Below are 23,840 nucleotides of genomic sequence, written 5' to 3' on the forward strand. Positions count from 1 at the left end.
CTATCTCGTCATTGTATCTTTTTATTCTTTTTTTATTTGTCCAGTGGTCGAAGTGACCACGACCTAGTGTAGTACCCAGCAGAGTCAAGTGGCCGAAGTGACCTCAACCTAGTGTAGTACCCAGGAGAGTCCAGTGGCCGAAGTGACCTCAACCTAGTGTAGTACCCAGCAGAGTCCAGTGGCCGAAGTGACCACGACCTAGTGTAGTACCCAGCAGAGTCCAGTGGCCGAAGTGACCTCAACCTAGTGTAGTACCCAGCAGAGTCCAGTGGTCGAAGTGACCACGACCTAGTATAGTACCCAGCAGAGTCCAGTGGCCGAAGTGACCTCAACCTAGTGTAGTACCCAGCAGAGTCCAGTGGTCGAAGTGACCACGACCTAGTGTAGTACCCAGCAGCAGAGTCCAGTGGCCGAAGTGATCTCAACTTAGTATAGTACCCAGCAGAATCCAGTGGTCGAAGTGACCACGACCTAGTGTTGTACCCAACAGAGTCCAGTGGCCGAAGTGAAGTGAAGTCTTTTAAGCCCTTCTTTAATCCTAAGACATACGCGCAGCCAAATTAGAGAAACAACCCAAATCTTTATATATATTTAATTTTTCATTTCAACACACAGTAGCTGTTTGTTTAAACTTTGCTTTTAATCTATTCAATCCACACATTGAAAAATAGGATTATCGCAAAACACACATGTATAACAATGATTCAAGACCACGTCCCCGTCAAGCGGTATAGATAACCTAAAAACCAAAACCCATTTATTTTTTAAAAGAAAACTCATATTTGGAATTTTGCTCCAAACATCGCGTAATGGTATCTTACAGGTCGCACGAGACAGAAAAAAATACATCGCTTGAGATTTAAGGTTTCATTGTACAAAAAATGAAATAACCTTAATTGGATGTATTCAATGGACAGGAATATCTCAATCCGTGTTGCCTGGTCAGCACGAGATTTGCAAAATATGTATTAACTCCTGATTCTAAGAAACATATATACATATATGAAAAAGCATGAATCGCTAAAATATCTTAAATAATTTTTAGATTCTAGAATACAAGTAACCGTTTGCAGTACAGTTTTGTTCCTCGTTGAAACATTAACGTCTGTACGATTGTCCTTACCTATATTTCTCTATTACAGGTATATATTTAATGGTCGTTCTGTCCATGAGCTGTATGTCAGTCCTGACGTCCGTCTGGATACTTAGTATACACCATCAGCGCGGGAAACCCAAACGAGTCCCAACATGGCTGCGCGTTCTTGTACTCACCTTCGTCGCTAAATGTTTATGTGTAAATATACGCCTCTTTGGTACGAAAGACAGAATACTAGATTACCGAAACCGGAAGAGAAACAAAAATAAGAAAATCAGAGTCGCAATGGAAGATCCGGAAATAATTCGAATGGATGGAAATGTGAGAGACCCTTTCGACATAGAGAATAGCATGTCCACAATCGAAAATAATATTTACAGGGAAAGCTACCTCGAGCGCGAAGACGCAATTAAGGATTTAATTGACTTGTTGCAAACGCGCCATCTTGAGGAGCTCTATGAAGAGGAGGTCTACAAGGAATGGAGAGATGTTGCCTTTGTCCTTGACCGAATGTTCTTTGTTCTATTTTTACTTATAACCACCATAGCAACGGTTTGTATCCTTGAGATGAGACCGTCTCACGGTAAACACTAACTGCTGAAGTTATTCCATCGCTGTCCGGTTGTTCACACTTCTCCCATGCAGTTCAAGTTTGTAAATTAAATAGGCATGACGTCATCAATTTACATGTGTAGTTGTTTACAGTGTATTCTCATGTTAAAAAGTCTTCCAGTATTCTCAGAATCACGTTCACTAGACGTTGTAACGGTGTGTTGGTGACGTCATTCTACAAAGAGAATGAATTTATGCAAAAACGGACGAGTTTTTAAAAGAAAATTTACAAATTGTTTTCGAAGTTTAATACTGACATGAATATGTACTTAAAATGTCTATACGTATGTATGAATTGCGGGTATAGGATACGCTGTCGATATAATGGTATATTTGAGCAATGTGCGTTCTATTTTATATAAAACATTTCGATAATCGGCAAAAAATTTTTTCTGTGTTTCAGAAAACCATTATAGAATTAAAGAAAGTCTATAAATGAATTTAAACCCTGAGTATATAGGAGTTGAAAATAAACTCAAAAACAAACTTTAGAAACTGATTTCAGGTGTTTTAGATATTAAGTGTATGTGTTAACGTGTACTCAGGCTATGTACAGCTTAGTTTAATCACGTTAAAGGTATGATTAAATGTTTTCAACACATACATAGAGAATCGCGAAAGGAGTGATCATGTACTGAAGAAAATATATCAAATGACTTAATGAAATGTTCAGTCAAAATAAATATAGGATCTTGCATGAATTTGCTATGTGAAGTTATGAAAGGCGTCTTAAGTGTGGAGTGGGCGTTTGACAGGCTAGAATGAAAAATTCGCGAAGAGTTCATAAATCTTATATTCAGTGGAAACGTACTTATTATTATATTTGTCTCATTACTATTGTTCACGCATTTGTGATATAAAACTGACATTTCTATGTGTCACACTTGATGTCAACTCCTCTCAAATATATTCTCTCGATTGCTACATCACAATGACATCGATAAATATGTGACGTCATTTGATTATCTAAAAGTGACGTCACAATAAGCTATTTTACACATGCGTACGACGCAATAATTCATTGTAAAATGGGATTCATTCACTTTTATACAATTGTTCCTCGTACAGTCTATGAATACATTCGTGAGGTCCATTTGAAATGAAAGAAAAACAAAAGGAAAATTGATATGGCATGAACACGAAAGTTAGATTCTGTTTATCCTTAAATTTGAAAAAAAAAAAAAAAAAAATCAAAATAATTAAATTACACCAAAATATGTTTATCTGTAACAAACTCTAAATGCAAATTATAGCTGTAAGCTGATAGGGTGCACATGTTACTGAGGGACAGTTGAACGTTTAAATTTGAATTATTCTGAAGAATGCATTATATGTAATACGACTTGTTTCGTTTCAAAGGAACGAATTCGGCTATGGTCGTTGTCTTTTTCTTACAAAAATGATGACGTCATTGATAGTGAAATCAATTTCCTCAATTTTCAAAAAAAAAATAATTGTTTGAAAATTAATTCGTTATTCAAAAAACATTGAGCCCGATTTTCGCCTTTTGTTATCCTCAAACTGGCGCTAACATTGTTAGAATACACCTGCCATATGTATTTTTGTTGTATTCAGCAGTGACGGAAAATAGCTGTATTTTAGCACTTGCATTAAGTCGATAGAATTCCTCTCTGATTTAAGTCATATCTCATTAAATTATATGTAATTGTTTGAATAGGCTATTTTATTTGTTGTAACAAAGCAAGTTTATTTACGAAAATTCATAAAAATGCTTTTATGTCCATCGAACTACGGAACTTTATTTCCTCGCGGAGCAATCTTTTTCACGTGCGTCATCAGACACAATTTGGCGTAACGTAAACGTCAGGTTAACGGATAGACAATGTCGGGAATCTGGATTTTAGATAAGTACTGCAGGATTAATAGATTACCTAGCCAATGACGTTAGACATAAGCTGCATTTTGAATCGGAACTTGAAGACAAAAATAGTTCTCCAAAAGGCTCGTCATTTTTGTCTTTCTTAACAATCGCCCAAATGAAGCTTACCTATCAAGACACTGACCATGTCCTCTCTCTATGTTTCACTCTTTGCAGTCTTTCTTAGAAAATATTTCGAAAACGATAAATGCTCCAAAGATTTAGAAAATAAACATACTTATTATCTGTTTACTGAGTGTTGGCTTTTGTTAGTATTTGAAAGATATCAAATCATCTTTTTCAGAATAAAATGGAAGGTGTTTACAATCATCATGATATATCTCCTACCCGGCCGATTTCAAGGCCAGTGCAGAACTGGGGATATCCGTGTTTTCTGCATACTTAAATCATTTAATTAACTACTTAAAAGCACATTTAACAATACATAGAAGAAAATTATGCCAAAATTCATTCAAAATGATAAAGGCATAATTTTAAAATATTCAAGTTAAATAGCCAGACCCACTCCTCGACCGATATTTTTTAAATATTTTTCCCGGGTAGCAAAAGTTCTGACTAACCCTGTAATACCGCAATTTTTAAAGTAAATCGCTACCAATCTACCGTGATAAATGGTTTTAAAAAAGAATTCGAAACGACTCAGTGCTAATTCATAATTATGCGGGAAGTCCTGCCCTCCGACGCATGCGCAAAGAACTGTAAAAAAAAAAATCTGCCGTCTTCCAACATGGCAGAAATCGTGCGAGGGAAGCGGGGAAGAAAACGTGTTTTGACGGACTCTGAGGCGAAAAGAAGGAAGATGGCTGGTTCATACTCTGTATCGCTCTCTGTTTGGCTCTCTCGTGTAGTATTACTCTAAAATCATATTCAGAAATACTCTTATCATCGAATGTTCGCTTTAGATCCATTTCGCGATGTTCTAAATGTTCATTACCCTATCGTAGCCCCCATTTGAGGGCCTCTTTGCAATTAATCGTAATTTTCTCGTAATCTGCACGTGTTTGTGTCTAAGCATTGAAAGATGTGATCAATACATACGTTAGATGATTTCCATACAGGATATATAGAGTATTGATTGCATTTATCGGTAAAATCTCTTTACAAGCGATGTCACATGGACGTACTACTCACCATTTCCTCCATTTTTGTTTTGGTTCTGACCGCGTCTGAACGTATCACGTGACTTTTCCTCATCAATATTCATATTCTGGTGTTGATTAATGAGACTAATTTTGGCACCGATATCTGCGATACCCTTTCAATTTCAGGTTCGAAACTTTATACAAGTCTTTATCTATATATTATCTATTAGTATACAGCAACATTTTCAGTCAATAAAACACGAAAAAATATCTATAACGGAGTGGGTCTGGCTCTTTAAAATATTCAATTTCACTTAAAACGTTAATCTAACTTTGTTAAAGGGAGGTAACTCCAGATAATTTGAATTGGAATTAACTTCTGCAAGTATCCGCATGCAATGTCCCCGTGTGGTCAGATAATCTTATTCATATTCAATAAATACTCAGATCAGTTGTTGTATTCACTCTACTGTCATTAACACATAAAGCAGTGTTGTTACCTGTTTAAGAATACTTGTTCATAGCACTTAAATCCGTAATAAGTATTATAGTATTGGGGTCATGAGACACTTATACAGAGGTCGAGGTGAAACACTTTATGAGAAAATGTAAAAAAAAAAAAAAAAAACTTAGTACCAAGAAACGATTTTTGGCACGTATTCATCAGTTTCCAAATCTTGTCATTAATGTACAACCCGTAGACATAATTCTTAAGGGTATATAACACATGTATTTATACATAAATACATTTATTACCTCCATTGATAAAGAGTTACAGAAAGCGAGGTAACAAGATGTGCTTATAAAACACTATATCCCCGGTTGCAACAAAATTCTGAAGTGGGACATTAAAACTCTAATCGGCTAATTGTATGCACGCGTTGTGTGACACAGCATTGTGTCTGCATTGTGGTGATGACTATTTTCACAATTTCAAATGTAGGTCAAAGGTCGCGCTAAAGGTCACAAAGTCAAAATTACCACCGAAAAGGTCTTGTCACAATGAACACTCATATCAAATATGAAAGCCCTACCTCTTACCGTGCAATGGTTATTGGTCAGGTTAAAGTAGACAACAGACAAACAGACAAAATAAGAAAAAAATGAGAAAATATGCAACGATCCTTTTGTCCGGGGGCATAAAAATATTACACCGATTCGAACAATATCAAAAGAAAGAAATGAACACTTTCACTGGTACTTACACAAAGATATACACACATATATACACGGACAATTTCACACATATACACGGACAATCCCACACATACATACAGACAATCTTACACATACACACAGATATACACGGACGATGTCACACATACACACAGATATACACGGACAATCACACACATACACACAGATATACACGGACAATCTCACACATTCACACTGATATACACGGACAATCTCACACATACACACACATATATACATGGACAAACTAACACATACCCACAGATATACACGGACAATCTCACACATATATACACATATATACCCGGACAATCTCACCCATACATACATATATACACAGACAATCTCACCCCTACATACATATATACACAGACAATCTTACACATACACACAGATATACACGGACAATTTTACACATACACACAGATATACACGGAAAATCTCACAGATATACACTTACAAACTCACATATACACGACCAATCCACATATACACACAGATATACACGGTGAAACTCACACATACACACCGATATACAGACAATCTCACACATACACACAGATATACACAGACAATCTCACACATACACACAGATATACACAGACAATCTCACACATACACACAGATATACACGGACAATCTCACACATACACACACATATACACAGACAAACTCGCACATACACACAGATATGCACAGACAATCTCAAGCATACACACAGGTATGCAGAGACAATCTCACACATACACACAGATATACACAGACAATCTCACACATACACACAGATATACAAGGAAAATCTCACTCATACACACATATATACACGGACAATCTCACACATATACACGGACAATCCCACACATACACACAGACAATTTCACACATACACACAGATATACACAGACAATCTCACACATACACACAGATATACACGGACAATCTCACACATACATGCATATATACACAGACAATATTACACATACACACAGATATACACGGACAATCTCACACATACACACAGATATACACGGACAAACTCTCGCATACACACAAATATACACCGACAATCTCACACATACACACATATATACACGGCCAATCCACATATACACACCGATATACACAGACAAATTCACACATACACACAGATATACAGACAATCTCACAAATGCACACATATATATATACACACACACATATATACAGACAACACACATACACACATATATATAAATGCACACACACACATATATCTCACACATACACACAGATATACACGAGACAATCTCACACATCACACATACACACATATATAAAGGACAATCTCACACATACACACCGATATACAGACAAACTCGCACATACACACAGATATACACAGACAATCTCACACATACACACATATACACAGACAATCTCACACGTATACTGAGATTTGATTTCATACTCTTTCACATACACACATATATACACGGACAATCTCACATAACCCACAGATATACACGGACAATCTCACACATTCACACAGATATACACGGACAATTTCACACATACACACAAATATACACGGACAATCTCACACATACACACAGATATACACAGACAATCTCACACATACACACATATATACAGAGACAATCTCACACATACACACATATTTACACGTATAATCACACACATAGACACATATATACACGAACAATTTCACACATACACACAGATATACACAGACAATCTCACACATACACACAAATATACACAGACAAACTCGCACATACACACAGATATGCACAGACAATTTCAAGCATACACACAGATATGCAGAGACAATCTCATACATACACGGACAATCTCACACATACCCATCAGATATACACAGACAAACTCACTCATACACACAGATATACACGGACAATCTCACACATACACACAGATATATACAGACAATCTCACACATACACACAGATATACACAGACAATCTCACACATACACACAGATATACACGGACAATCTCACACATACACACAGATATACACGGACAATCTCACACATACACACAGATATACACAGACAATCTCACACATACACACAGATATACACAGACAATCTCATACATACACACAGATATACACAGACAATCTCACACATACACACAAATATACAGAGACAATCTCACACATACACACAGATATACACAGACAATCTCACACATACACACAGATATACACGGACAATCTCACACATACACACAGATATACACGGACAATCTCACACATACACACAGATATACACAGACAATCTCACACATACACACAAATATACAGAGACAATCTCACACATACACACATATATACACAGACAATCTCACACATTACACCACTATATTGTAGGATTCTAGTAATTATTGAGTTAGTTCTATACTCCTCTAGTTCATATGGAGTTAATTAAGGTAAGGATATCGTCAAGAACATAAACGAGAATACGACATTCAGTTCAGATAAAATATTAAAGTCTTTTGCCGTGTACACCAGAGCTGATCACGTGATATCTTGGTGTGTGAACATTCAAGTACGCTATGCATGATAATGTCTCTGTATATAGAACCACAATAGTGACACAATAGCATATTTTTATGATCACAAATATTTCCACACTAAGTTTGACAATTTCCTTGAATTGTATTTAAAATCAGGGAGAACGTAAAGTAAGTTTCTATACAGTATACAGTGGTATGTCTAGAACAAAGCCTCTTCTGTTAGTGGCACAAATTCAATTCTAATAGACGTTTTCTATGAATTGAAACACCTCTAGTAAAAAAAAACAGAGGCGCCGCCATCTTGTTGCATTTTAAATACTCATGACCTTGATAGCGTGCCAGAAAGCAGAGATGATTTTTTTTTATCATAATTTCTGAACATGAAGGTTATTTTCTCAAAATTGTGCTTTTGAATTGAAAAGATTTTTTCTACGTTAAAAATTTGTTTTTCATAAATCAAGTTCGTAGTGAACGATTGATATTTGATTGATGCTTAGTTTATCACTTGATCATGATTGCAGAGAAGCTTTACGATATTGACACTTACAAACGCACAGTTGACCAATATGGCGGGAGAAGGTAGCAGACGACTTAAATTGGACTTGAAATAAAGGGAAATTCATTGTCCAGGCATGGTCAGTTCATCTAATTTAGTCACGATTTATTCGGACCAGTTGTTGTTAAGTCGCTACGTTCATTAATATAAAAATTAGAATTATTATATAAATACTTTGTCAGGTTTCGTTCCCAGTAGAAGAAAACCTTGTTTGTTTGAAGTAGGAAAATACATTTGCTGCGAAATATGAATGTTTTGTTTACTCTAAAATGTAATTTTTCTCAAAATATACGTTTTGAATCTTCATCAGTTTGTACCCATAACGGAGACTCCCCACGTACAGTTTTAAATAATTTATTTTTTTAAATTTTTCTTCAGGAAACTACTTCACTGAAACGCTTTTCTTTTTCTTGATAATTTTTGTGCAGCGATTCTGTCGCTATTTGTTTCTCTGGCGTTAAGCTGAACTATTAGAAGGGCGACAACTCCGGTCGAATATGACGTATCTATAAGCTGACAACGCCACGCGTTCCAATGAATCGCATACGTTTTTTTTATATAATGGTGAGACATACAATTAACATCATTCGTATAGGCATGTATATTCATCAGCTCTAAAAAAATCAAAGATATCTTATTCAAGGTTTTCTCGTTTTTCTCTCCCTTTTTTACAGCCTTTGTCCGTCATACTTTCTTTCTATCCCCTCTGATTGACAGAACACTGAGAGATGAACCGACGAAGTATCGGCATTCTGTTGCTGATACAACAACAGGTTCTTCCATTTAATTTTAGCCTCCCTCCCCGACAATAAAAAAAAACATATTCAGTTGCATTGATTTTGGAGCTCTTGATCATTTTCTGCAGTCTGTGAGATACAAAAGAGTAAGCAAAGAAAGATAACTCTGATTTTGAGGCCGGGCTTATCTTGTTTCGACGTATACAATGTACGACATTTGACAACAGAAGATAAACTGGAGTTTCGCAAATAAAAAAGGAAACCATTGATTAAAAAACAAATGACAAAAAACGTTTTTTAATTGTAATTCTCTCTCTCTCTCTCTCTCTCTCTCTCTCTCTCTCTCTCTCTCTCTCTCTCTCTCTCTCTCTCTCTCTCTCTCTCTCTCTCTCTCTCTCTCTCTCTCTCCCTTCAAAAGAAGTGGTCAATCTGGACATTTGAATTTTGACTGTGAATATCAGGATAGCATAGAGATGTGATTGGACCTGTATACAACATGTACAAACAATAACAAAATTCATGTTTTTACTGTAATGTCCCTTTAAAATACAAATATATATTTCATACTTAATGGTATACAAGGAAACCGATTAATGCCACGTGATGTCAGCTTATACAGTCACACGTGATCCCACGAGAACTGCTTTAGGTGCTAATCTCTGTAATACATACGAGTACGCACCGCACGTGACCTCCACAAGCTGTTACATGTACAAGAATTGTGATCAGTCAGTGTGTGAGATCTTCGATACCAGACGATTTTTTTTTTCGGCAAAAAATCTTTCTTGCTTTCGCTTAGATAAAAACATCTGACTTTAGCATTGGAATAAAGGACGAAAATCAAGATTTCTAAGTAACGATAAACATTTACAATAACAAATTATGATACACGTACTTTAAGATCGGTCGGGTGGCGATGTGGTAACGCACTCTCCTTTCATGTCCGGGGTTCGATTCCCGGAACGAACGTGAAAAGGTATGTAGTTATCACGTGGTTTTTCCCCCGGATAGTCCGGTTTCCTCCCACATGAAGACCCCTCGCACGCTTCCATCAGGGCCAACAAAAATGATAATTTAAGTTGGAAAAAAACCGTGCTTAACAATTGGTGTTTAACTTTATAAAGTTGATTTTATCTAACAAAAAGTCTCACATCCGTAATTATTTCTGGTTTTTAATTATCTCCCAGGCCTTCTTAAAGTCGTTTGGTGTTTTGTAATCATAAAAAGCAAAATGATGTTTTTGTGTGAGAATTTTGTCCTTTTCCATCATAAATCTTGCATCATGTTGAGGAATAATATTTAGTTTCAACGACACTAATCCCAAATAGCTGTCGTCTACATGTAGATATTTAACGTAAGGAAACGCTACTGAAAACTGGCGTGCAATCTTTTGTGATATGAGGAAAGCTCCCCCTCTCAGATAAGGAGGCCAGTGGTTATATGGGTACACTTTCCAAGGAATCCTCCATGGACTTCTTCTGTTGCGATAAACGCTTCCTTTGTTAATGCGGTATCCGACGTACAACTTATCCATCCGATCCGGATTTAAAGACCGGAGGTATGATAAGATATTGTGCAGGTTAGGAAAATGGTCGTCGTCGATGAACAGAATCACATTTGCCGATGAACACTTATTTACTGCCCAGTTAAAACCCATCATCGATTTTAGTGTGTTGTTCGAGTACGCGTCTATAAAATTCTCCATGATGAGGTCACCGAAAGCACCCATCTCCATGGCAATCGTATCCTTCAACGAAGGGGAATAGCCCAGCATAAATAAAACTTTGATGTTCTTTCCAACATTTCCGGCCCACGTGTTTCTGATGGCATTCCGCATAAAGATGTTTCTGACGCTGGATTTTACAAGAATCAAAAGCGTTACGTCTGACGTGGTGTTGAAGTGACACTCACCCGGTCTATGGATGTACTTTTGCTTGTTAACGTTAATCAGTTTGAATGGGATGTCTATGTCGTTCTCAATTTTATTTCTTACTGCCTCCTCCAAGTCTACATCCAAAGGGAACTTGATGATTGGTTTGATTATTTCTTCCGTATCCATAGGGAGTGTTACAAGGTTTTCAGTGGTTGGTTCGTAGGCAAGGGGCGACTCAGTCTTTTCAACTAACTCCGGAAGTGAAGAACTGGTGTCAAGATATCGTTTATTTATAAAAATCCGGATATCCTGTTGTACATGAAAAGCGAGATATGTGGTAAGCACAACCATTATCAAAGGCATATAGCGAATTCGTCTCCGCATACCCATGTTTTGAAATGTTACACGCTGTCCAGTGCTATATTTGGAAACAATCTACTTCCCTCTATGATAGTCACTTCTCAGGGGTGATAGTTGCTTCATTGAAGCGCCTTTCTTCTTTGACACTGGGTAAAATCAATCTATACCGATTATTGGAAAGGACTAGAAATCATTGACTCGAAAACACTGTTACCGTAGCATTCCTCGCCCAATTAGAGTTACCTCCCCTCGTGAATCCTTTCTAAATATAAATATATATATATATGTTTCATTTATCTATTCATATTTTTGCGGCTTTGTTGTCCTCAGTTTGTTGTTAAACTTTTTGTATGATGCTTAAAATCTGGATTTTCTAGAATTGCTGAAAGGATAAAGAGTTGTCTCCCTTAGCGCTTATGCGTCATCTCTTCGTTGTATTCTATGTGTTTCAACGATCTCGTTAAGCCGAAGATGCAGATGATACTCCGGAAAAATGCTGTTCTGAAAAAAAAAATGAAAAGAAGAAAGAATTAAAACATTTATTTTCAACCAGAAGTATGCATTTTTCACTGCGTACCGGCGAATTTTGAAAAAATTTTCGTAAAGTTTTAATTTCCTTCATATTATTTACCTCGAATCGATATGTCCACGAATCGATTGTCTTAGGATAGGACAATTATTTTTAAATAAAAGAAGAATCCTTAAATTACTTTAGTACCCCAAATTGATTTTGTTGTTTGATCGTGTTTTGACGGTGAAATTTGATCCCCAAGGAAATATGACTGCGCGCTTTATATAGGTAGTTTTCTGGCATAATATGTTAGGCATGTGAACTGTGTTATCATAACACAGACTATTGTTGAAAAAAAAAATAAAGTAACTTAAGTTTGATTACTCGCTCGTAATATTTGTTAGAACGGTATTAAAATTTTCTCTTGCATCCGGGTTCCGCTTCACTGCTATCCAGGCCTTCAAACTGACCTTATTTGGAGATTCAATATGCATGCTACCCGCGGCAGTTTGCGTTTCACAGGACGCTAAGAAACTGACTGGTTTTAGGCATCATTGTTGTTTTCTTTGGGACGGGCCTCCCGTATGTTGTTCAGTGAGTTAACTACAAGGAGACTCCCTCAAAATGATACTGGATAACTTCAAAACTTATTATCGACAAGAGACACCATTGGTCGCTTTATCGTCAATCTTTTTTAATTCGAATAAAATTGAGTTTATCGTTAAAAGTTGAAATACCATAAATCTTAAACCTTCTTGGAGTTTAATATTCATGAGTTTCTAAAAGTAATCACAATTTATCTTTTTATAAAAAGAGAGAGAGAGAGAAGTGGGGCACTCTGCTTATTGTGCCTATTTCTCCAGTTCAAAAGACAACTGAGCCCGTATTCATGAAACCGTTCTCATGCTCAAGCATGACTTTTGTGTTCAAGCCTTATGTCTTGTTTAAGTTATAAATTAATAAATAAGACTGATTTTGCCAAAGATTTTAAACAAATGTTGAAAGGACTTCAAATCAAGGTTATATTCAATGTTTATATTTGACATTTGTATTATTTCATATGATTTAGCCAAATTATTAAAAAAAGTCTCCTTTAGCACAAAACCTATGCTAGAGCATGATAATGGTTTCATGAATACGGGCCCAGGTGATTGGATGACTTTACAAAGACACAGCCTACTGTGTCTACCTCGTGTGCACGTGTACACTGAACAAGGTCAATGCCAAATCCTGACGAATGCGAAAATATCACTTACATGGCAGATTGTTTCTTGGACTAAATAAATATCATAACATCATTATTAGGCCATTTAGACAACGAAAGATGCATTTATGAAAAATAAATAAATAAAAATGGCGATAGAAGCCATGAAATCAAGCCGACATTTTACGGTACGTTTCATCCCAGTCCACACTATTTTAGTGCTGACTTTTGAAATTATATGCAATGTCTTGGTCGACTTTTCTGGTTGAGTTACGGGTCTTGTTTACCGATGCAGTGCTTACTTAATAGGAAACCAAAAAGTAAAAATTAGCGGATAATGGTAACGTTGAGGTATATCATCCGTCGAGAAAGACAAAAATCTTGAGGAAGACAGATAAAGAAAACTGAAATGATAACAATTATAATTACAGTGATAAAGGCATCAAATATTCTGTTTCGGAAAATGAAAAATATATATATATAAAAAAATCAATAGATATATAAAATAAACAGATAACCACAATCATCATTTGTCAACAACGAGGATGACTTGCCGCTGTTTACCTGGCTCTGTTTAGTTGTCGTTGATATATGATGGCGCCCATATGACAGAGACGTAACGTCACACATTAACTACAGCGGTACTCACCATAAAGATAACTAACAGACAGAACGGTCCTTCAGAAATCCTTCCTTCATATCTACGTCTTTTTGTCAGCAATCTAGCATTCTAATGGGGTTTTTTCAACATCTTTGATTTTTGAGCCGATGTACTAGCTCCACTGATGTCATCGCCTGATTGTATTTTGAAACTTCCCTGTAGATAAAGTGACAGAGGTGTGACGTCATGCATCCACTGAATTGACAATCTCTCAGTGATTTAAGAGGCCAGTCCATTCATATTCCATTTTAGTGTTTGATTCTTGTACACAGCCTTGATTGATTGGCATCACGGTATCTGCTTTGTAGACTTGAACAAGTCAACACATCGTGTAATCTATAATATTACTTTCAAAGTTACTTTTTGTCAACTGAAACTATAATCCATACGCAATTCGATAAGCAATATTTCATTTGAACGTCACAAAAAAGGAAGTGTCTGCCGAATTTCTAGATGTCGTAACTTCCGGCATGAAGAGATAAGAAGCGAGCACCTTTTACAACTAAGTGATTAATATTGAACTGAACAGGTGTCAAAGATGTTGTATAGAATCTGGTCAAGTCGCATTCCCTCCGGCCAAGTGGTCATCTATCTACATAGGTCAAGATAAAATCGACCACTGAAAACCACCTTTGCATCCCCTTTGGCTAAGCCATGACATCTATAACGAAGATAAGGTCGACCTTGAGCCGTATTTGTCTAGAATTTTATAAACCAGTGTTATTTCAACACGGATTTGGCATTTCAAATTTATTCTCACGATTTGCTTTCGCTGTGTGTGTACTTTTGTTTTGTTCTTATTCAAATAGATTTCTTGATAACATTTCTTATTTACTTGTTTAAATTATTGCTTAAATCAACTATTGTAATTATGATGTTGTTTATCTGTAAATGGATTAGTAGCAATTCATATAACACAACCAGTAGAAGATTTCATTTAGACGTTTCGGTCATCTTCAGCAGACAAATGACCAGTGTTATGAGTACAAGCACTGACGTACGTAGTGTACGAGATGGTAAGGAATTGATCAACGTTTTCGGCCCTACTTTAATACAATGTACATTAAGGTCTAAAATAGTGTGGCGAGATGGTAAACAGATTATAAATAAAAACGTCACATTGAAGTACTCCACTGGTTGTGTTATAGGAACTTCTATTCTAGTGACATCACCAACCTGAAGAAAGACTTCCGGAAATTGCTCTGTGAAATACCATCTTTGATATAACGATATAATTTGTATATTCAAAAGCTGCTAATGTCTTTCTGGTAAACTGCTGTGATTATCACTTTTTTTTCAAAGTAATGTTATCAACGCCCCGCCCCCTCCCCCGGAAGTCCGTTAAATGGTACGACGAGATATCTATGTAAAACGTCTAGATCCTGGCACAAGGGTTAGAAGAAATCCGGTGCCTGACAAAGTTTCGCCTTTGAGTAATCTTCGATCATCGAAATATCGCACAGACATGGCGACACTTTGTAGGGTGTCGATTTGTACTTTATATATGTAAACACTATCGATAGATATATGACAAAAATATGGTATCAATATACAATCTTAACATTAAAGTAAGATATTAAAAAAATGAATTTTGTACATTCTCATTTTCATTAACGTATACACAGTAATCTTATATCCAACACATTACACATATTTGTTACAATATTCTCTCGGTTCGTTAATCGTATAATCAATGTTTTATCAACGACCGTGAGGTAATACTGGCGTGATGTGATATCACACGACAAAAGTCTAACTGGTTAAGTCTATTATAGCAATCTTTCCCTGTATTTCCTTTGAGCATCAGAATTATAGATTTTACATGTAAATCAAGATGTGATTATGATTCCTAACAACTGTGAAACAACGAGAATAAGTACTTGTGCACTCACACACAATCAAACAAGAAGAAAAAAAATACCTGCATGTAATTATAATCCTAACTAAAATTTGATAATACTAGGGCGAACTATGATAAAAAATACACAAAGACCCCTGAACGAATACAAGGGAATAAGACCAAGTGTTCCGGGAGAGTCAGCGTCTTCTGCCTCATCGATGACACCCACCATGTCATAGTAAGTTATGACATGTTCTCAAATGAGAGCAAGTTATACAACAACAAAACCAGCAGGAAAAGTAACGAGCATCAAACACGTTCATTACGTATTCAATGACTAGTGTTATGATTTATATGCACACTGCACTGTTCAGGACGTGCTATCAGGTAACCGATATCTACTGCTACCATGTCCAATCTGTTACCTCCACCTGTTTCCCAGCGTTGTATTATGCCAATACCAACTTCATCTCCACCGCTGCGACCACCGTCTGGAGCAACTGGTTGCCATACCTCGGGCCGCACTGCAGAGGTCTTAACCAATACCACCGTGGTAACCATGGTAACCAAGGTGTCGCAAACTCTGAACTGAAATTATCTTTTCTCAACGTCTAAGGCATCATATCCTAACCGCTTCTTCCAGAATTTAATGACATCATCACATCTCACGATATCTTTAATCTTGTTGAGACTAAAACTGACTGTGTTTATGTACATAATGTACTACAAGGTTGTGCATATTTCATCAGGATTAAATGTAAGAAAAAATCTGGTGGAATTGTCATTATTTACAAAACTATGCTTAATCGATTTTTTTAGATTGCCTTCTACATGTACTGATTCCGAACACGTTCAATGGGCCAGAGTACCCAAAAAATAACCATAGTAAATGTGATTTACATTTAAGATAAAATTCTCCATACTCATCTCTTTGGGCTTTTGATGAAATTGAAAATGAGTCACATCAACTGTATTAGCACCATAGTGTTAATTGGTGATTTAAATGCCAAAACTGGACATCACCCAGATTATAATATATCAGATAGGGATATTATAAATATAATTGATAATTTACAGCGATATAAACGATGTGTATATAGACCTAATAATTTTGTGTTTAAAGAGCCAGACCCACTCCTCAACCGATATTATTTTATATAAAAAAAATCATGATTTTCTATTTTTCTCGGGTAGCAAAAGTTCTGACTAACCCTGTAATACCGCAATTTTAAAGTAAATCGCTAAAGCCATCAATCGGAAAATCATAGAGTGCTGACGAATAAAAGTTCTAGAGAATATTGAAATAATCTTACACACAGGGTTAATACTGAAAACCAAAGAAGAAATTCGTCGAAATCTAATCCTAAAGAATTGTGGGATATTTCAAATAAGTTAAATAAATCGACAAACAATAATTGTGATGTCAATATTAAATAAAAAAAAACCTATTTGCTTTTTCACATTTTCCATTTTCAAAATCAAGAAAAATAATTAGTGGTTTTCAAAGGGCTACTGTGCAAAAAAAAGGAGCACATAGACAGATAAATATGAAAGAGGAGTACACCCTGAAAGCAGTCACTTTACAGAAATAAAAAAACTTGAGAACAAATAGTTTACTACTTACCAACATATAGCTATGTGACCTGAGTAATGCACGGCAGGAAAATTTAGAACCATCTCGTACTTATGAGAAATTAAAGCATTGCTTTAAAACGAGCCGCTTGTATTGACGTATATATTACCATAAAACTAATGGACAGCTGTGTAATATATAGACTGTTATGCAATACCCAGACTGCTTCCTCGTCATGCAGTATTTATATATCGACAATGAGATATGGGCTTGTAGCAATGTTTATATCGATAGCTGAGACGAAACATGAAATACAGGCTTCCGCGAGATGCAAGCTGATGAAGAATACTTGAATGTGTTATGGTCATCAATATGATCTCGTTTGAACATATTCTAATTTGTCGATGAAATATGAAGCCTTTTGTGTTTGACAGCTGTGACAAAATGACAGGGAAAATAAAATACAGGCTTCCGAGAAAGGAGTAAGCAGATGAACACCACTCGAATATGTCATTGTCACCATGTTACCACCAGTTCCTATTTCAACCAGATGGGAGTCAGAATCAGGACGCCCGTCTGTTCAAGCGTATGAATACTAATTCGGTGGTCAAGGTGACACGTCCAATGAAAAGTAATCCTAGAAGATATAAAATTTATATATATATCTGTGTTTCATTCTCCTGTATATCACTAATATTCTAAATTGTAATCTATGAGTCTGTTCACTACTGTTTACGGTGATTCGGTCGGTGTTGGAGTAATCTTAACTAGATGAAGATTTTGCGGGAAATTTAAACAGCAAGTTCCTGGTTAGGCTAAACGTACGGCCTTTCATACAAAATTTACCGATCCTGGCCTTTTCATTGGCTGAAATATTGAAAAGAGTTAGAGCCGTCTAGCGGCAATTTTCTGCGTAAATAATGCCGCGATCTTTCAAATAGTTATTTTAAAAGCATCCAAAATCAGTTAATTTTTTTAAATAACAATACGATTACTATATATTTCAAAAAAGAAGCGCAGTGTGGTTGAACTATTGATAAATTTTGAACAATATATTTTACGGAATTCTCGACATGACGTAAGCGTACAGAACACTACGGGCGAGTTGGCGCCATGATAAGTAGCTAGTCTGGGGGCTTGGTTTGAATTATCAACTAACAGCACTTATAAACAAACAAAACTTACAAACAGAACATCAATTTTGTATTAATCCTTGACGTTGTGGCAAGATCGTCTTAATATATAGCATCACTTTACCTCATTACACGTCACCGAATTGGACTGTTCGTCCCACGCGCACACCCGTCGCCATGACACTTTTTCAAGTTTTTGATTTTTGTTTCGTTTCAGATTTTTGAGAAGGGAAGTTAGATACTCAACTGTAACCAGATAAGGCATACGGTTATTATGGCGCCAACCGGATGGAAGATAAATATTATTTTTCACTCGAATTTGCTTCATATTAACTCTACATCTGATCTAGTATAAGTTAATATTTACGTATTCTAGTGCGTTGATACAATGCGATCTGAGGTTTGTTGTGTTCAATACTAGTTAGTATGTCTAGGGACTTTCTTGACCTGTTCGTTTGAAAATACAATTATGATTTACCTAGATAATTGACCTGTTCGTTTGAAAATACAATTATGATTTACCTAGATAATTGACCTGTTCGTTTGAAAATACAATTATGATTTACCTAGATAATTGACCTGTTCTTTTGAAAATACAATTATGATTTACCTAGATAATTGACCTGTTCTTTTGAAAATACAATTATGATTTACCTAGATAATTGACCTGTTCGTTTGAAAATACAATTATGATGAACCTAGGTAATTGACCTGTTCTTTTGAAAATACAATTATGATGAACCTAGATAATTGACCTGTTCGTTTGAAAATACAATTATGATTTACCTAGATGATTGACCTGTTCGTTTGAAAATACAATTATGATTTACCTAGATAATTGACCTGTTCTTTTGAAAATACAATTATGATTTACCTAGATAATTGACCTGTTCTTTTGAAAATACAATTATGATAAACCTAGATAATTGACCTGTTCTTTTGAAAATACAATTATGATTTACCTACATGATTGACCTGTAGTATTCTGTACCAGTAGTTGTTCCCATCCCCTCTGATAGTTTCGTCACACACTTTTGTGACTTTATTCAGAGCCATAGGTTGTACTTGGGGAAGTCTTCCAAATCCTGTTAAGGATAAATTTAATCGTCAACAAGATGTGTTTATAAAAAACTAATCCTCCCGGTTACAATAAAATTTTGGCATTACCTCTGTGCTGTATCAGGCATTTGTTAATCACTTTGTGGTTATATTTGTTTCACTGTTTCATGTAGGTCAAAGTCAAGGTCACATTGTCTAAACTTATGATAGCGACAGAAAGGTTTTGTCACAAGGAACATACGTGCCAAATATGAAAGCCCTACGTCTTGAAATGCTTTAGTTATGGGCAAGGTTAAATTTGACAACAGACAACACAAAACCTCATGACTCCGATCTTTCGATCCGGTGGCATAAATTTTGAACAAAAAAGTTCTCTCTCGTTCCTGTCCTGGCCCTGTACTGTGTATAGTGTACTGACCTGTAGAAGAGTCAGAACTTCCTTACGCCTAGCGACAACGTTCCAGTATGTACTTTACAGACTCCAGTGACCGAAGTGAAATGCGGACTCCTATCCCTAAGGCCTAAGTGACTGCCATATTTGATAGATATCCCGAATTGACCGAGGCTGTCCACTCAGTTTGAATTGAATTTCAGACATTCTGGAGCCAATAGGATCTAACCAAAATACAAAGCTTACGATTTGACCATTATCGTTAACAGATATTTTGGGTTAGAATTTTCTATGTAAACAAAATACATCGCCACATTTATCAGCACAATTTGTTTTTAATAATACCAAATTTACAGCACGTGATGCGTTCTAACAATAAAACTTGTACTATCGGTATTGCGTTGTTTGATATATTTCAATATATAACATGAGTATACACCTGATTTAAACACATTTCACTGCCAAGAAAACAAGCAAACGTATTAGCTATTACATTATCTTGCCCATTCCTCAAATTATAACAAACAAACAAACATAATGGCTAAAAACAAGAAAGAGAAAAAACGAAACATGTTTCCTACAAGTTTCGTTTTAGATCGTTTTCTTTATTCCTAGATGTAAAATCTACCTAAATTATCATTTTAAAATAAATCAAAATTCATTGCTGCTTTTGAAGAACAACTGTTTATTTCTAAATATCCCCACGTTAAGGTCTACAGGAAAGTTACAGTTTCCACGAAGAAGGATATCTTAATTGGCATCCAGGGTATTTAGGCTTCGAAAGTATTAGCCTCTGCTGACTAAAGCTTGTAAAATTAACAAAGAATTGATAAGCAATCTCACAGGGACGACCACAGATACCCTCAGGGATTTCTATGGGATTTGCCCGAAGTAAATAATATTTGAAAGAACTACATCTCAGTCTTATCTTAGTATGAATAATATGTAGTTTCCAAAATAAAAAACAAACAGGTGTCTGGAACGGATTAGAAGACATGTTGTGTTTAAAGTTATTTAAAGTAGGTAATGTTCTGACTGAGACGTGCAGTTCATTCCAAGCACGAGGAGCTGAAGGTAGAGATGAGGAGTTTGTACCCTAAAGTCTATAGTTGGGATCAAAAAATCGAATTGGTTTCGTAATAGGTATTGGGTACTTTGACCAGTACAGAACAGAATTTACAAAAAAAACTGGAGTTGACTTTTTTATCATTTTTGTATGTAAGGCAGAGTTTACGTCGTTTCCTCCTTATAGTAAGTGTTTCTAATGCTGTTTCAACATACAACCAATCTCTCTGTTGGATAAGCTAACACCACCGTGATGGGCTCCGTCATTTTCATGCTCACTTCGTCTGTTTTTGAATTTGCGGAGCCCCGAGATTTGGTAAGATCGTTCCTTTCGCTTTGAAGGTCGTCTGTATGACTTCATTTTTTCACAAAAAACTTTGGAATAATGAACTTTGATTGTATGTTTGATTTTACAACACGCGACGCTGTGGTCTGTCGGGTGTGACGGGTTTTCCTTCTCGAAGGCGTGATTACAAATCTTACCTGGTCACACCTGTATTAGTTTACTCGACGCGCACGCTGTGTAATAGGTTCCCACAAACTGTGTCATTTGCTGTTTATCATGTACATGTGTTTACAGCTTTATCGCGTGATATGAGAACCTTATCTGGTATAAAGTATTATATATCTAGTGACTTTCATGAACATTTGTGCTTGTAATTCTATCAAGGTTTACATAAACGCATTGCAACCCTCTATGATCAAATTGCCTCACGGTCATCAAAGGGTATCTCAACGTTATGGCTCGCGACTTTTCGAATGATCCTGATGAAACTGAATTAAAGACTTTGTTTGATCTCGATTCGGATTGTCCAGGCGAACAACGTTCTGACTGTTATGTTCTCACCAATATTTCTGAGTCAGTTATGGAAGATGATTCCGACCAGTTTGATAATCTGCTCATACTCCTCCCTAGAGAACAGTATTTGCAAAAATTTTGCTCCTTGCTGACAACTCGGAGAGTAAGTTGCTTTGGTATAGATCGGTACTGCACGACCGGGCACGCCACGTAAAAGGTTGTCCGTCCAGTAATCTCATATCGCGGAAATCAACCATCAGAAGTTCGGCCCAAACTAAATTGGCTCGCGACTGTTTTATTCTTCAGCAGTTTTTGAACGGTGATTCCGATGGTGAAGTTAATGAGGTGTTTTCTCAGAGACCACGTTCACAATTTGGAAAGGTCCCCGATAAACCTCCGGATGACACTAACAATGATATCACTTCTATTCGCACTGAAATCGCCCTGATGCGCAAGCAATTGCATGAGCTGAAAGATAATACCAATTCTCGTCTTGATTCGTTTATACTTGACCAGAAACAGTTGAAATCCGATATTCAGACATTGTTCTCAAATGTCAAATCCTCCTGTGAGACGATTGACAAGGTGTTTGCAGATGACATTGAACATGGGTCGGCCCCGAAGTCTCTCGCTGATCGGTTACACTTGATTTCATCCAAAACGCTGTGACTAGAGAAATTTCGTAAATCTACTGTGGTCGATCTTTCAAGTTATACTCAGTCTATCAACGATATTCGTTTAGGTCTAGAACGCGTCAATGATGCTCGTTTTTCAAGCGGTAACTTTGCGCGCAATGATATTCGCTCAATCCAAGAAAAGATTGATAATGTTGAAAGAGACGTCACCTCTCACAGATCCCTTGTGAATTCTATTCAAGATTGTGTTTCTTCTCTTAAATCGCGTATTCGTGACATGGAACATTCTGTCGCCGAAGCTCCAGTCAGGGCCAAGGCTTGTGCTGATACTGCGATTACAGTGTTTGCCGAGGAGCTGGGTAAAGAGATCAACGGTATCCGTAGATATGTTCATGATTCTGTGACTGTACAGCAAGTTATCTCACCGGACCCACAGACCCACCCTAAAGCCCCACCTGTTGAATCCTTACGTGTGTCCTCCAGGCGTAAAAGTAATGCGACTGTCGTATCTGGTGAATCTGTACCTACATCCAACTTGCCAATGCCAGAGCATGTGCCAAGTCCTCCCAAGGAACAGTCTTATGCGGAATCGGTGACCTCATCTGCAAGCGAATCAAAACCGAGCCGTTCCTCTAGTCCAAAAGAACCTGAAGCTAAGCACATGAACGGCTTTGTTGGTGTCACAAGGAGGAAGACCACACGTTTATTTTTATGTGGCATGTCGGATACCTGCACTGCGGATGACATTAGGTCGTACCTTGAGGACAGGCATATTCACGTAACATTTCTTCGTCTCCTGAAAAGTCGTATGCGTGACTGCGTGTCTGCGCGAATCAACATCTTATCCAGTGATGTATCCAAAACAAAATCGCGTGATTTCTGGCCTGGGGGAGTCCGATGTCGTAAGTGGATGAGTCAATCCCGGTTTTATGGCGAGAGTGCACAGAGTACAGAAGAGCACGGTCAAAATGAATGACCGTAATACGAACGGATTCGTTCTTTGTCTATTTACCCTTTTA

General features: G+C 36.6%; 2 protein-coding genes across 2 annotated transcripts in view; one reads left to right on the forward strand and one right to left on the reverse strand.

Moving 5' to 3' along the window:
- The window catches only part of LOC132552544 (neuronal acetylcholine receptor subunit alpha-10-like), an 82,216-nt gene extending 80,526 nt beyond the window's left edge, over positions 1–1,690 (forward strand). The window contains exon 7 of the mRNA XM_060216723.1: positions 1,143–1,690. Coding sequence (XP_060072706.1) covers positions 1,143–1,690 — 548 coding nt within the window. The remainder of the gene's footprint in view (positions 1–1,142) is intronic.
- Positions 1,691–10,876: 9,186 nt separating this feature from the next.
- LOC132552523 (beta-1,3-galactosyltransferase brn-like) lies at positions 10,877–11,980 on the reverse strand. Its single transcript, XM_060216703.1, has one exon. The coding sequence runs from the start codon at positions 11,978–11,980 to the stop codon at positions 10,877–10,879; it is 1,104 nt and encodes a 367-aa protein (XP_060072686.1).
- Between the last annotated feature and the right edge of the window lie 11,860 nt (positions 11,981–23,840).

Source organism: Ylistrum balloti, unplaced genomic scaffold, assembly GCF_031769215.1.
Source record: "Ylistrum balloti isolate Yb309-2 unplaced genomic scaffold, AGI_CSIRO_Ybal_v1 Utg370254, whole genome shotgun sequence".
Lineage (NCBI taxonomy): Eukaryota > Metazoa > Mollusca > Bivalvia > Pectinida > Pectinidae > Ylistrum > Ylistrum balloti.

What these genes read in the sequence shown, in the direction of transcription:
- LOC132552523 (XM_060216703.1), bottom strand. Translation starts at nt 11,980, where the DNA reads ATGGGTATGCGGAGACGAATTCGCTATATGCCTTTGATAATGGTTGTG.